The sequence below is a fragment of the Phoxinus phoxinus genome (genome assembly GCF_949152265.1).
Source record: "Phoxinus phoxinus genome assembly, chromosome: 1".
NCBI lineage: Eukaryota > Metazoa > Chordata > Actinopteri > Cypriniformes > Leuciscidae > Phoxinus > Phoxinus phoxinus.
In genome coordinates, this window is record NC_136876.1 from 6,168,999 (window position 1) to 6,181,498 (window position 12,500).

General features: G+C 42.9%; 1 protein-coding gene across 1 annotated transcript in view; it reads left to right on the plus strand.

The window, feature by feature from the left end:
• LOC307002262 (endoplasmic reticulum metallopeptidase 1-like) overlaps positions 1-12,500 on the plus strand; it is a 36,734-nt gene that overhangs the window by 16,252 nt on the left and 7,982 nt on the right. Inside the window, exons 8-10 of the mRNA XM_079619702.1 lie at positions 2,539-2,804; positions 5,767-5,950; positions 7,063-7,256. Of these exons, the coding sequence (XP_079475828.1) occupies positions 2,539-2,804; positions 5,767-5,950; positions 7,063-7,256 (644 nt within the window). The remainder of the gene's footprint in view (positions 1-2,538; positions 2,805-5,766; positions 5,951-7,062; positions 7,257-12,500) is intronic.

The window sequence follows — 12,500 nt, forward strand, 5'->3', positions numbered from 1 at the left end:
CAACTGATCACCACCTGGTGGTGAGTTGGATCCGATGGCGGAGGAGGAAGCTGGACAGACTCGGCAGACCCAAGAGTACTGTAAGGGTCTGCTGGGAACGTTTGGCCGAGTCTCCTGTCAGAGAGATCTTCAACTCCCACCTCCGGCAGAGCTTCGACCGGATCCCGAGGGAGGCTGGAGATATTGAGTCCGAGTGGACCATGTTCTCCACCTCCATTGTCGAAGCGGCCGCTCGGAGCTGTGGTCGTAAGGTCTCCGGTGCCTGCCGAGGTGGCAATCCCCAAACCCTGTGGTGGACACCGGAAGTAAGGGATGCCGTCAAGCTGAAGAAGGAGTCCTATCGGGCCTGGTTGGCTTGTGGGACTCCTGAGGCAGCTGACGGGTACCGGCAGGCCAAGCGAACTGCAGCCCGGGTGGTTGTGGAGGCAAAAACTCGGGCCTGGGAGGAGTTCGGTGAGGCCATGGAAAAGGACAATCGGCTGGCCTCGAAGAGATTCTGGCAAAACGTCCAGCGACTCAGGAGAGGGAAGCAGTGCCCTACCAGTGGAGGTGGGCAGCTGTTGACCTCAACTGGGGATGTCGTCGGACGGTGGAAGGAATACTTCGAGGATCTCCTCAATCCCGCCGTCACGTCTTCCATTGAGGAAGCAGAGGCTGAGGGCTTGGAGGTGGACTCGTCCATCACCCAAGCTGAAGTCACCGAGGTAGTCAAAAAACTCCTTGGTGGCAAGGCACCGGGGGTGGATGAGATCCGCCCTGAGTACCTCAAGTCTCTGGATGTTGCGGGGCTGTCTTGGCCGACACGCCTCTGCAGCATCGCGTGGCAGTCGGGAACAGTGCCTCTGGGATGGCAGACCGGGGTGGTGGTCCCTCTTTTTAAGAAAGGGGACCGGAGGGTGTGTTCCAACTACAGGGGGATCACACTTCTCAGCCTCCCTGGGAAAGTCTATGCCAGGGTACTGGAGAGGAGAATACGGCCGATAGTAGAACCTCGGATTCAGGAGGAACAGTGCGGTTTTCGTCCGGGCCGTGGAACACTGGACCAGCTCTATACCCTCTACAGGGTGCTGGAGGGTTCATGGGAGTTTGCCCAACCAATCCACATGTGCTTTGTGGATTTAGAGAAGGCATTCGACTGTGTCCCTTGTGGCGGCCTGTAGAGGGTGTCCGGGTATGGGGTCCGGGGTCCTTTGCTAAGGGCTGCCCGGTCCCTATACGACCGAAGCAGGAGCTTGGTTCGCATTGCCGGCAGTAAGTCAGACTTCTTCCCGGTGCATGTTGGACTCCGGCAGGGCTGCCCTTTGTCGCCGGTTCTGTTCATAATTTTTATGGACAGAATTTCTAGGCGCAGCCAGGGGCCGGAGGGTGTCTGCTTTGGGAACAACACGATTTCGTCTCTGCTCTTTGCAGATGATGTTGTCGTGTTGGCCCCTTCAGACCAGGAACTTCAGCATGCACTGGGAGGGTTTGCAGCCGAGTGTGAAGGGCTGGGATGAGAATCAGCACCTCCAAATCCGAGGCCATGGTCCTCAGTCGGAAAAAGGTGGCTTGCCTACTTCAGGTTGGTGGAGAGTTCCTGCCTCAAGTGGAGGAGTTCAAGTATCTTGGGGTCTTGTTCACGAGTGAGGGAAGGATGGAACGGGAGATTGACAGACGGATCGGTGCAGCTTCTGCAGTAATGTACCGGTCTGTCGTGGTGAAGAAAGAGCTGAGCCGCAAGGCGAAGCTCTCGATTTACCGGTCAATCTACGTTCCTACTCTCACCTATGGTCATGAGTTTTGGGTCATGACCGAAAGGACAAGATCCCGGATACAGGCGGCCGAAATGAGCTTTCTCCGCAGGGTGGCTGGGCGATCCCTTAGAGATAGGGTGAGAAGCTCGGTCACTCGGGTGGAGCTCAGAGTAGAGCCGCTGCTCCTTCACATCGAGAGGGGTCAGCTGAGGTGGCTCGGGCATCTGTTCCGGATGCCTCCTGGACGCCTTCCCAGGAAGGTGTTCTGGGCGCGTCCCACCGGGAGGAGACCCCGGGGAAGACCTAGGACACGCTGGAGAGACTATGTCTCCCGGCTGGCCTGGGAACGCCTCGGTGTCCCCCCGGAAGAGCTGGAGGAAGTGGCTAGGGAGAGGGAAGTCTGGGCATCTCTGCTTAGACTGCTGCCTCCGCGACCTGGCCCCGGATAAGCGGAAGAAGATGGATGGATGGATGGATGGATGGATGGAAGATATTGTTCAAGTATTGTCTATATTTATTGAAGTGTCTGTGTTTTTTATGAGTATTTTCATTTCTACTATGAGTTTGCCATGAAAATAGTCTCTGCTACTGATGTGTTGTTAAATGTATTTATTTATTTGAATGCCAAATCAGCAGCATTATTCAGATTAATACAGTTTATTTCTAAAATATTTTCGCTGATAACTGAAAGCTGTGTGCTATCTTGAATCTGTTCAGTTGTGTCATCAGCTTCACACTGATGTATTGGATGTTAGTCTCTATAAAGCACTGATGTACAGTAACACGTGTGTGTGTTTTGCTGCAGGCTGTCGGTGCACACGTGGTCTGGCGCGTGTGTGTATTGCTGCAGGCTGTCGGTACGCCCGTGATCTGGTGTGTGCGGTGTGTGTGGTGCTCCTGAGCTGGGTCATGGCTCTGCTGACGGTTCTGTTCGTGGCTCTGCTCGTCACACTGATGGGTCGCTCCATGTTCTGGTACACACACTTCTACGCTGCCGTCTCTCTGTACGGATCTGCCGCCGCCGGCATGATCCTGCTGATACACACGCTGGCCAAGAGCCTGTACTACAGGGTGAGTGAGGGGACAAAACACACCACACATGAGTCACATCATGACACTGTTTCTCAATATGTGTGAAACGTCATCAAGTACTATTCCTATTCAGAGTTCACATCTAGCCAGGCCCGACGCCAGGGGCGGAGCCAGACGATGTAAACATTCAGGGCTTAGCCCAAACCTCGGGGGCTCCGGGGACGTCAGCTAAATGCACTATTTTTCAGGCTGATTGAGATAATAGAATGCCTAAAAATCTATACACTATCTGAGAAAAATTATGGTAGTTACTCAGTAAAAAAAATAAAAAAAATAAATGGATGCGCGAATGAGGCGAATTCGCGTCTACCGCACCGCGCTAAACGCCTCATTCACGCCGCAGGACCTCCAGACGCGCGTAAACGCATCTTCACATTGACTTAAACATTGAAATCACTCGCGCCAGACGCTCTATTCGCGTTTGGTGTGAACGCAACATACACTTGTTGTCCGCGGTTCGTCCGACGCTGCTTCTGAATCTCTCTCCGGCCGGTGAGGTTTACTGTTAGTGTTCCATATAAAAAACGTTGTTATGTCCATATTAACTTCAGCCGGTTAGCCAGTAAGCTCGCTACAACGCCGGTGAAAACATACAACAGCCCGCCAGCCCCTGATGACAACCACGAAGAAGAAGATTTATATTATTTATATTCGTTAGTTTTTATTGGCAGTTGGCAAACAAGCTGAGTGATGCACGATGCATTACCGTCCGCCACCACGCACGGTAATATAGCTTTTGTTTCATTTTTTGCCGCTCCAGTCAGAAAGACTGAGAGGAAATTAAACAAAGTTGAAGTTATTTTAAAAAACCTAAAAGATTCGGGGCTTTTGACAAAACATTCGGGGCTTAAGCCCAATTACCCACAGTTCAAATCCCCGATGCGTTCTTGATCCGCCCCTTTTACCCAGGATGCATAGAGAGGTGACTTGTGTGGATTTGAGACAGCCAGGTATCCCAGAATGCATCTCGCACCAACCAACAAGCGTCAGTTGCGGAGGAGTAAACCCGTGTAATTTAAAAATACTACTGTTGTTGTATTCACGAAATGTAGTTTGAAGAGTTTTTCAGGCGAGAATGTAGTTGTTTAAAGCTCAGTGCTTTATTTATAAAGATGGCGCCCATTTGAAAAGTTTGATCTGACGTTTCCAGCGGGTGCTCAGCGCTCATTAACATTATCATGTATATCTAACTGGTCATCTTTGATCTCAGATAGGCTATTTAACTGTACCGTTGTAGCCGACTAGAGCGTTGACTTTGTACATTCGACTGATTGGTTGCTTTATTTCTTATTGTATACAGTAAAGCCCAGCACGATGCTCACTTAGGGGGAATTAGGGGACTTTTGTTGGTCACTAAAGACTTTTAATATGAATTACAAGAATCTTTCTTAGTTTTTTAATCAGCAACCAATCCAGATGCAAATGCAAATGAGCACGCTTAAAACAAAGATTCATAGATCAACCACAGAGGAATTTTCCCGTTTGGAAATTCCACCCTTCTCATTGGTCAAGCAAACCCGGAGAGGTGGGGCTTTTCTCAGGCTTAATTAGAGACAAATTCACAGTGACCCGCTCTCTCTCTTCTTCTGGTCTTCACTGTTGCGTCTTCGGGTTGATGTCTGTGGAGACCCTGTGACCACAGCCTGCTATGCCTTCACTCTCCCAAAGGAGTCGGACTGTATTTTCTTCAATCCAACTCAGAAGAAAACTGCAACTTTACCATCACTGAATGGGCAACCATCAACTCTTGGCCTTCTCTCGTGCGTTCGGGTTGCTGTCCCGTGGGGCCGCACCAGACCCCAGGGCATCAGGCCTTGACTCACAACCAGCCATGTGCTCATTCAGGAGAGAGAGGACTCTCTCCACCACAACAGAGTCAAGGACAACCTCAGGAGTTTGGCACAAAGTCTTCATTTAATGCAGCAGAAGTCCATCGCAACTCCCACCATTTGCTCTGCATGTCCTCTCTGGCCCAGGGCCACTATCTGCAAACCTTCAACCAGAACAGAGTCGAACTAACCGTGCAAGTTCATCATATCTTCTTCATCCAACTGAGAAGAAAACGATTGCAACTTCAACATTTGACACTCACGGAACCAGTAACAAGTTTAATTTTCAACAGCTTCAAGAATTGTGTCCACTGCACAGGCCATGCAAGTATCAATCTAATGAGATGCTCTGAGAATGATACGCTGATGCTTCTCTTCATAGTTTAATTTCCTGCTTCCGGTTCCATTCTGTCACTTTAACCATCGACCCATGTTTGTGTAATTGTGTGTATGTTAGTTATGTGTTCGTGACTTAGCTAATAAAACTTGTGCACAATATGTATTTGGTTCTGATTCTCTGCTTGCAAACCAAGTCTATTTTACGATCTTGATCTTGTTACACGCTCTGAGCGCTGTACATTATTTTTCTGTGGCCATGAAAGATACTCTTTTCTTAGAATAAATGAATAATCAAAAGAGTTTGTTGGACGAACTGATTACTTGACTGTAATATAAATTGAGCTACATCAAGTTTATCCAATTAACTGACCCAAATATTCATAATTAATCATAACAAGTTATTCATTATTATTAATATTTCCTCTTTAAGCTAACTCGTTACAGCGATATCTGTCCACGAAACCTGAAAAACCTCTAGTTTCTAGTTTTAGTTTATTAAAGTATCATGTATTATTACCATGTTCATATGTATGGTTATTAAAGTAATGATCCTGATATTGTTATCTGATGTCACAGTATGTTTAGTAAGGGAAGTAAATCAGCTTAACTCCTCTCTCTCTCTCTCTCTCTGTGTGTGTGTGTGTGTGTGTGCGTGTGTGTGCGTGTGTGTCTCTGTGTGTGTGTGTGTGTGTGTGTCTCTGTGTGTGTGTGCGTGTGTGTGTGTGTGTGTGTGTGTGTGTGTGTGTGTGTGTGTGTGTGTGTGTGTGTGTTAGTGTGTTCGGAGCGTGAGTCGTGTGGATCTGGCCGAGCTCTTCTTCGACGTCAGTCTGCTGTTGTGGTGTTGTTTGCTGCTCTTCCTCACTGCCCGCGGCTTGTGTTCAGCGTACGTGCCTCTGATGATGGTGGTGTTCCCGCTCGGCAGCAAACTGCTGCTCAGAATGCTCATCAGAACCAGAGGTCAGAGGTCACGCCACACACACCTGGCTCACATTCACTCGCCCCGTCTCCACTAGCGGACAGTTATGAGTACAGTAAAGCATTGTGTGTCTACATTATTCCTCGGAGATTAAGCTTATTTGGTGTATTTGAAGCATATTTGAGTTTACAGCTGTCGTGGTTGCTTAAGATGTGTAAATTATTATATCTTTGTGCTATTTTAAGTGTTATACAAATACATTTTTAAATAAGTGAAACAAAAAGTTTTTAGGTATACAGATTAATACTGTGTAGAAAAAATGATATGCTCTCACTGTACCAATGCTGACATGGAAGATGAAATCATGATCCGCAGGACCCAAATACAGTTTATTATAATGCTGATTATCCAACAAATGTGAAACATAAACCACGAGTTAATCCAAAGCATGAAACACAAAATACACATGACCTAGATCTCTGACTGAACCATAACCCTGGAACATCATTCAAACTTCAATACACGACAAAGTAACATGGCAAACATGAGGGCTTGACAAAGACTAATGTCAACAGAAAACAGCTGTGAACAATCAAACAATGAACCAATCAGAACGTGACACCTAAACAGGGGAAGCACAAGACATGATCACATGACAAGGAACCAGGAAACATGACTGTGAGGATAACAAAATAAAGACATGAAACTCAAACTTGAAACAAAACCACAACACAGACGTGAAAATCAACATGATGTAAAGTAAATATGTGACGGTGATATTCCAGTCAGTTGCTTTGGCTTCAGTGTCAATGTCAACATAAAAGGCAATTACTTGATTCTGGATTGGTTTTTGTGCGTGTAATAATAATGTCTGTATGCAAATATAAAACAGACTTTAAATTGTAGCAAAAAAATTTTTTTTAATATTTGTATTAAAACTGCACAAAATTTGTTTTTAAATTGTTTAGTAGAACTTGTCAAAATTACTTTATAATATGTGTTTTAAAACTGGACTTTTATTCTGCCATTCTTTTATGGTGTGTGCGTGCGTGCGTGCGTGCGTGCGTGCGTGTGTGTGTGTGTGTGTGTGTGTGTGTGTGTGTGTGTGTGTGTGTGTGTGTGTGTGCATGTGCGTTTGCGTGTGTGTGTGCAGGAGCATCTCTGTTGTACACCGCCCTGTACCTGGTGGGTCTTGCTTTACCGTACGTCCACATCATGTTCCTCATCTGGGCGGTGTTCGAGATGTTCACACCCATCCAGGGCCGCAACGGAAACAAGGGAATCCGACCCGACTTCTTCATGGGGTCAATGGTTACCATGGCAACCGTGATTCTGTCTTCCTATTTTGTGAGTCATGCAGACTAACTACACAGTAAATTCAAATGTAAACATTCAAAATTCAAACGTTTAAATTCAAACATTTAAATTCAAACATTCAAATTCAAAGTATAACAACCAGAGATTAAATCATAATAGGTTTCGTGTACTTTTGCGTCCATTCCTTTTTAAAACCAGAAATGAAATATGGAAGATGCAGAAGGTTTCTTCTTTTTTTATTTTAACACTGATTAATAGAATTAGCAGGGTATTATTAGATTAGATTTTTTTATTATTTTATTCAAAATTATATAAGTCATATACATCTTGTTTTTTTAATATAAGTTAAGTTTAATTTCCAGGGTCATTACACTAAGAGCGCCCTCTAGTGCCTTTTCCTCTGGCGTCAACAGAATAAGTCACATGACCATTACTGAGCCTTAGCCTCTTGTTAACGTGTTATTGAGCATGTTGTCTCGATCACATCCCTTTGCTTTTTACTGTTTTATTTTTTATGAAGGCCAGTAAGACTTCTACATCACTGTGATTTTGTTGTCTGGCTGGAGAAGTTGTGAAGGTTTAGGAGCCGCTTATAGGCTACGCTAGATGTAGGCGACTGTTCAAATTGAAAATAGCCCAAAATATATTGAGCGTCAGTGTCAGTTCTGGCAGGCCAGGTATAAGACGCTGCTAATGCTATCTACTAACAACACCGTCCCGTCAGCTGATCTGCTTCAGCGGAGCGGCGTTAGCTGGTTTACTCCCCTCGCTGCTCAATGGCCAAACTCAAACAAGGCGCCCTATTTAAAGCTCTTCATTCAGCTTGCTCATACATGCTTGCTGCTCACTGTCCTCTGACTCTCTGCTATTTCATGGTGCTCATGAAAGGTCAGAGGACTCCCTGAACAGAGCCATACCGCCAAATTTCAATTCAGGAACATCAACTTGTTTGCAGTCTATTCAATAAAAATTCTAAATCAATTGTTATTGTTGTGTGTTCTTGACTGAAAGGACAAGTTCGGTATTTTACACTTAAAGCCCTGTTTACAGATCGTATCTGATGAAATATAACGGTTAAGATTAAAATTTAGACACATGCTGCTGTCCCGAGAATTTTAGGTTTATTTTCGCTCATATAAAATAAACCTAAAATTCTCGCAACAGCAGCATGTGTCTAAATTTTAATCTTAACCGTTCTATTTCATCAGATACGATCTGTAAACAGGGCTTTAAGTGTAAAATACCCAACTTACCCTTTAATGGACCTGACAGAAGTCATGATGACAACATTATATCCCAATATATTATTGTAATGAAAATGCCCATGCGCTTTGCCTCAGTGGAGGTTTGACATGAAATGTTTCTCAGTTCTCATTGAAAGCAATGCGTTACGGCCGCGTCACTGGTCTAAAGCGCGTTACGTGTCTTAATGTACCGGCACTAAAACAACAACATTTATACGGTCATTTCATTTGTAACATTTGTAAGATAATTGATTGCATTCATATTGTGGGCTCGTCTGCTTCTAGCTACATATGCTTTATTACGGTAATAAGGTGAGTACTGAACCTGGTCCTCCAATATCACTGTCCTAGTACATGAAGCGTTTAAAACGTAAAGCGCGTTGTTGTTGTCAGTATAGGAACATCATTTCTCCCGGACAAGTGTCGGAGAATGGGTTGACTTTCAACGGGAGCAATCTCGTCTGCCATCATGTTGGGACAGGAATTTACTGACGAAAACTTGCAAATTGACATTTTTAATCTTGGTTTATAAAGATAATTTTTGTAATTTTTAAAATATGGAAATGAGGAAAAAATAAACCTGCTTGGTTAGTATTTTTAATGTTGTGCATAGCCTACATATATATATATATATATATATATATATATATATATATATTTATTTTTTTATTGTAGTTTTAGGCATTACAGGGATTTACAAAACACATAAATAAAAAAGAACAAAGGGAGGAACATATCACAAGTCAAGCATGCAAGCAAAACATGAGACCTCCATCTGAATCCCTCATTTGTTTTCCTTGGAAGTCTGTTCATATGCACATATATATATATATATATAAAGAAAAATTAAATAAAGTAACTTATATTAATAATACAAAGAATAATAATGAATTAGTAACAGAATAGCAGAATAGCAGCCAACCCAAAATTACCTCTACTCCTTCCAAGCTAAATTTTGAAGGATTCCCAAGGATAGCATGTGTTCCGCATCTACACCTGAGTATTTTAGAAAGGGGCCCCAGATCCTGTGGGATTTAAAGGGTTTGCCTCTTAGTGCAGTGGAAAAGGCTTCATTAGGAATAAAGCCCTTAACAATATTTATCCACTGAGTCACTGATGGGGTTATGTCAGTTATCCATTGTAACAAAATACTTTTGCGGGCACAAAATAATAATATTTGCAAGAGATGATCACCCTTAAAACCATGGGGGAGTTCCTCTGTAAGTCCCAGTAAACAGCTCTTAGGCCCTAGGAACAGGAAAATATTTGACCCACTTCTAGACAAACCCCTGCCCAGAACTGCTGAACCTTCGAACATCCCCAGAAGCAGTGCATACGGGTTCCCTCTTCGATCTTGCATTTATTGCATAGGCTGGATAAATTGGGGTTCATTTTGTGTCTGCGAACCGGAGTGATATGTAATCTGTGCAGTATTTTAAACTGCATTTCCCAGTCCGCTTTACTTATTTCTACCCCAAGATCAGTTTCCCATAGTCTCCTAACTTTATCTGAATTATCCTTGTTCGAACTTGAGAGAATATTATAAAAACGGCTAAGTACTGATCGAGAAGATGAGAGTTTATTAAGCTGTTCTTCTATTGTAGACAGACCAAGGCCGCCTGGGTGGTCCTTTAGCTTTTTTGATACAAAGCTAAGTATTTGGTTATATGTAAAGAAGTGCTTCCTGTCAATATTATACTTTAAAACAATCTGATCAAAGGTCATCAGCTTATTGTTTTCCACTACATCCCCTATAACACAAATCCCCTGTTTTTTCCAGAGTGCTAGCCCATCACTCAACCCAGGCGGGAAATCTGGATTATTGTGCATAGGTGTGTATGGCGAGAGGTGTGTAGCATATCCCTCTGTTTTGCGAGCCATACGCCACACTTTAATCATGTTATTAAGAATTATGTTGCCTCTGATTAAAATACACAACTTTGTAGATGACCCAGGTCGAGTTTGGGTCATCTAGATGCCATTCCAGTATATACTTTAATTGAGCAGATAATTGATATAATTCAAACGAGGGAGCTGCCAAACCTCCAGACATACTAGGGAGAGAGAGAAAGCTATACCTAAGTCTAGGCCTTTTTTTCCGCCAAATAAAAGATATAATTGAACCGCGTAGCTGTCTTAGAGCTTTACCAGGAAGCAGAATGGGAAGCATTTGAAAGAGGTATAAAATACGTGGTACTATGTTCATTTTGACAAGGTGAATACGCCCTATTAATGATAAGGGTAAACTACACCATCTATCCAGATCATTAATAATAGATTTGATAGTCGGGGTAAAATTTAATTTGTAAAGGCAGTCCAAATTAGGTGAAATCTTTATACCTAGATATGTCAGCCCAGAAGGAGACCACTTAAACGGCAAGGTTTCCAAGCTCAAAGAGTGAGTTTTGTTTAACGGCATAGCCTCCGATTTTGCAAAATTTATCCCATATCCAGAAAAGGCACCAAATTCAGAGATCCAATCAATTTAGTAACAGAGTTCTGTGTTGAGTCAAGATAAATTAAGACATTGTCAGCCTATAAAGTGAGATTTTATGGATCTTTTTCCCTAAAACTAAACCTTTAATATCAGAGTCTTTCTGATGGCAATCGCTAATGGCTCAATAGCCATTACAAATAATAATGGTGACAACGGACACCCCTGTCTAGTGCCTCGAGATAAGACAAATTTAGATGATCGGACACCATTTGTGACAATACAGGAAGTTGGGAGTGTATATAAAATCTTGACCCATTTAGCAAAAGTATCCCCCAAGTTAAAACAATCTAACACCGAAAATAAATATGGCCACTCAACCCTATCGAATACCTTCTCAGCATCTAATGTGCAGAAATTTGAGTGGTTAATAATATTAAGAAACCGTCTAATATTATGGGATGATGATCTCCCCTTAACAAAGCCCGTCTGATCTATATTAATAATAGTGGGAAGCACCAGCTCGAGTCGAGTAGCTAAAATCTTTGCTAGTATTTTTAAATCTACATTAAGTGAAGAGATAGGGCGATAGGATCCGCATTCTATTTTAAAATTGTATCATATTGCTGTCACAAAAACGGCCCATTTCAAATGTTTATGTGCTTTCTTCTCTTTCTCAAGCAAACACTGATCATTATAACGGTGACTTGCAATGTGTGCTTTTCTCCTTCAGTGATTCTGCTTGTTGACAGCAGGTGTTCATCAATAATGCTCAATAATCACTCAGTTAATCACTTAATGATCTCGTTAACTTCAACACTGCTTCAGTGTTCATTTAACACTAACACTTTTGAGTGCGGTCTCACATATACTCCCAGGAAAGTTCAATTAAGGCGAGACAAAGCAGGCAAAAACCTTTTTTTTTTTTTTACGGGTCAATTTTGAGATATTGGGCTATTTGTCTTCAATAACATGTCTCCTTTCAGACTCGTGGTGAAAAAAGTCAGAAATACACATTCTTTATTTTACTACACTTTGCGTGTGTAGATTTCTCATAAATTCAACAAAAGTTGGCGTTATAAATCATCTCCGCGATCTCTGTCTGCACCGTCATCACACACACCGCTGGACAGCTCTCTCTCTCCTGTACAATGCTGTCGGATCCAAATATGGTAATTTCCTTTTTATCAGCAACCAATCGTGAAAGTAAAAGGGCTGAATGCGCAATCTCATTGGCTGATGATAAATCTTTAAAGCCCGTTTTCTCAAAATGACTTTTCTCTCATTCTCCAAGTCTGAAATCTCCACTTCAGTCGCACCGATACACACCAAACCTTCCAGTCTTGTACCTAGTTATATTATGAAGACATTTACAGAGGGATTTGTAAATATATTATTCCTAGCCTGATTTATATAACATTTTATTCCAAAAAACATGGCGAAAATCATTTTTTAAGGCTATTGACAGTATATTTTGATTTACAGGATAACAAAAGTAGATATCCATAAATCCCTCTGTAATTTTTTTCCCATCTAATATGTGAACACAATGAAAAAAATATTTTGAACCTGGCTTTATCCAATACTCAGATTTTT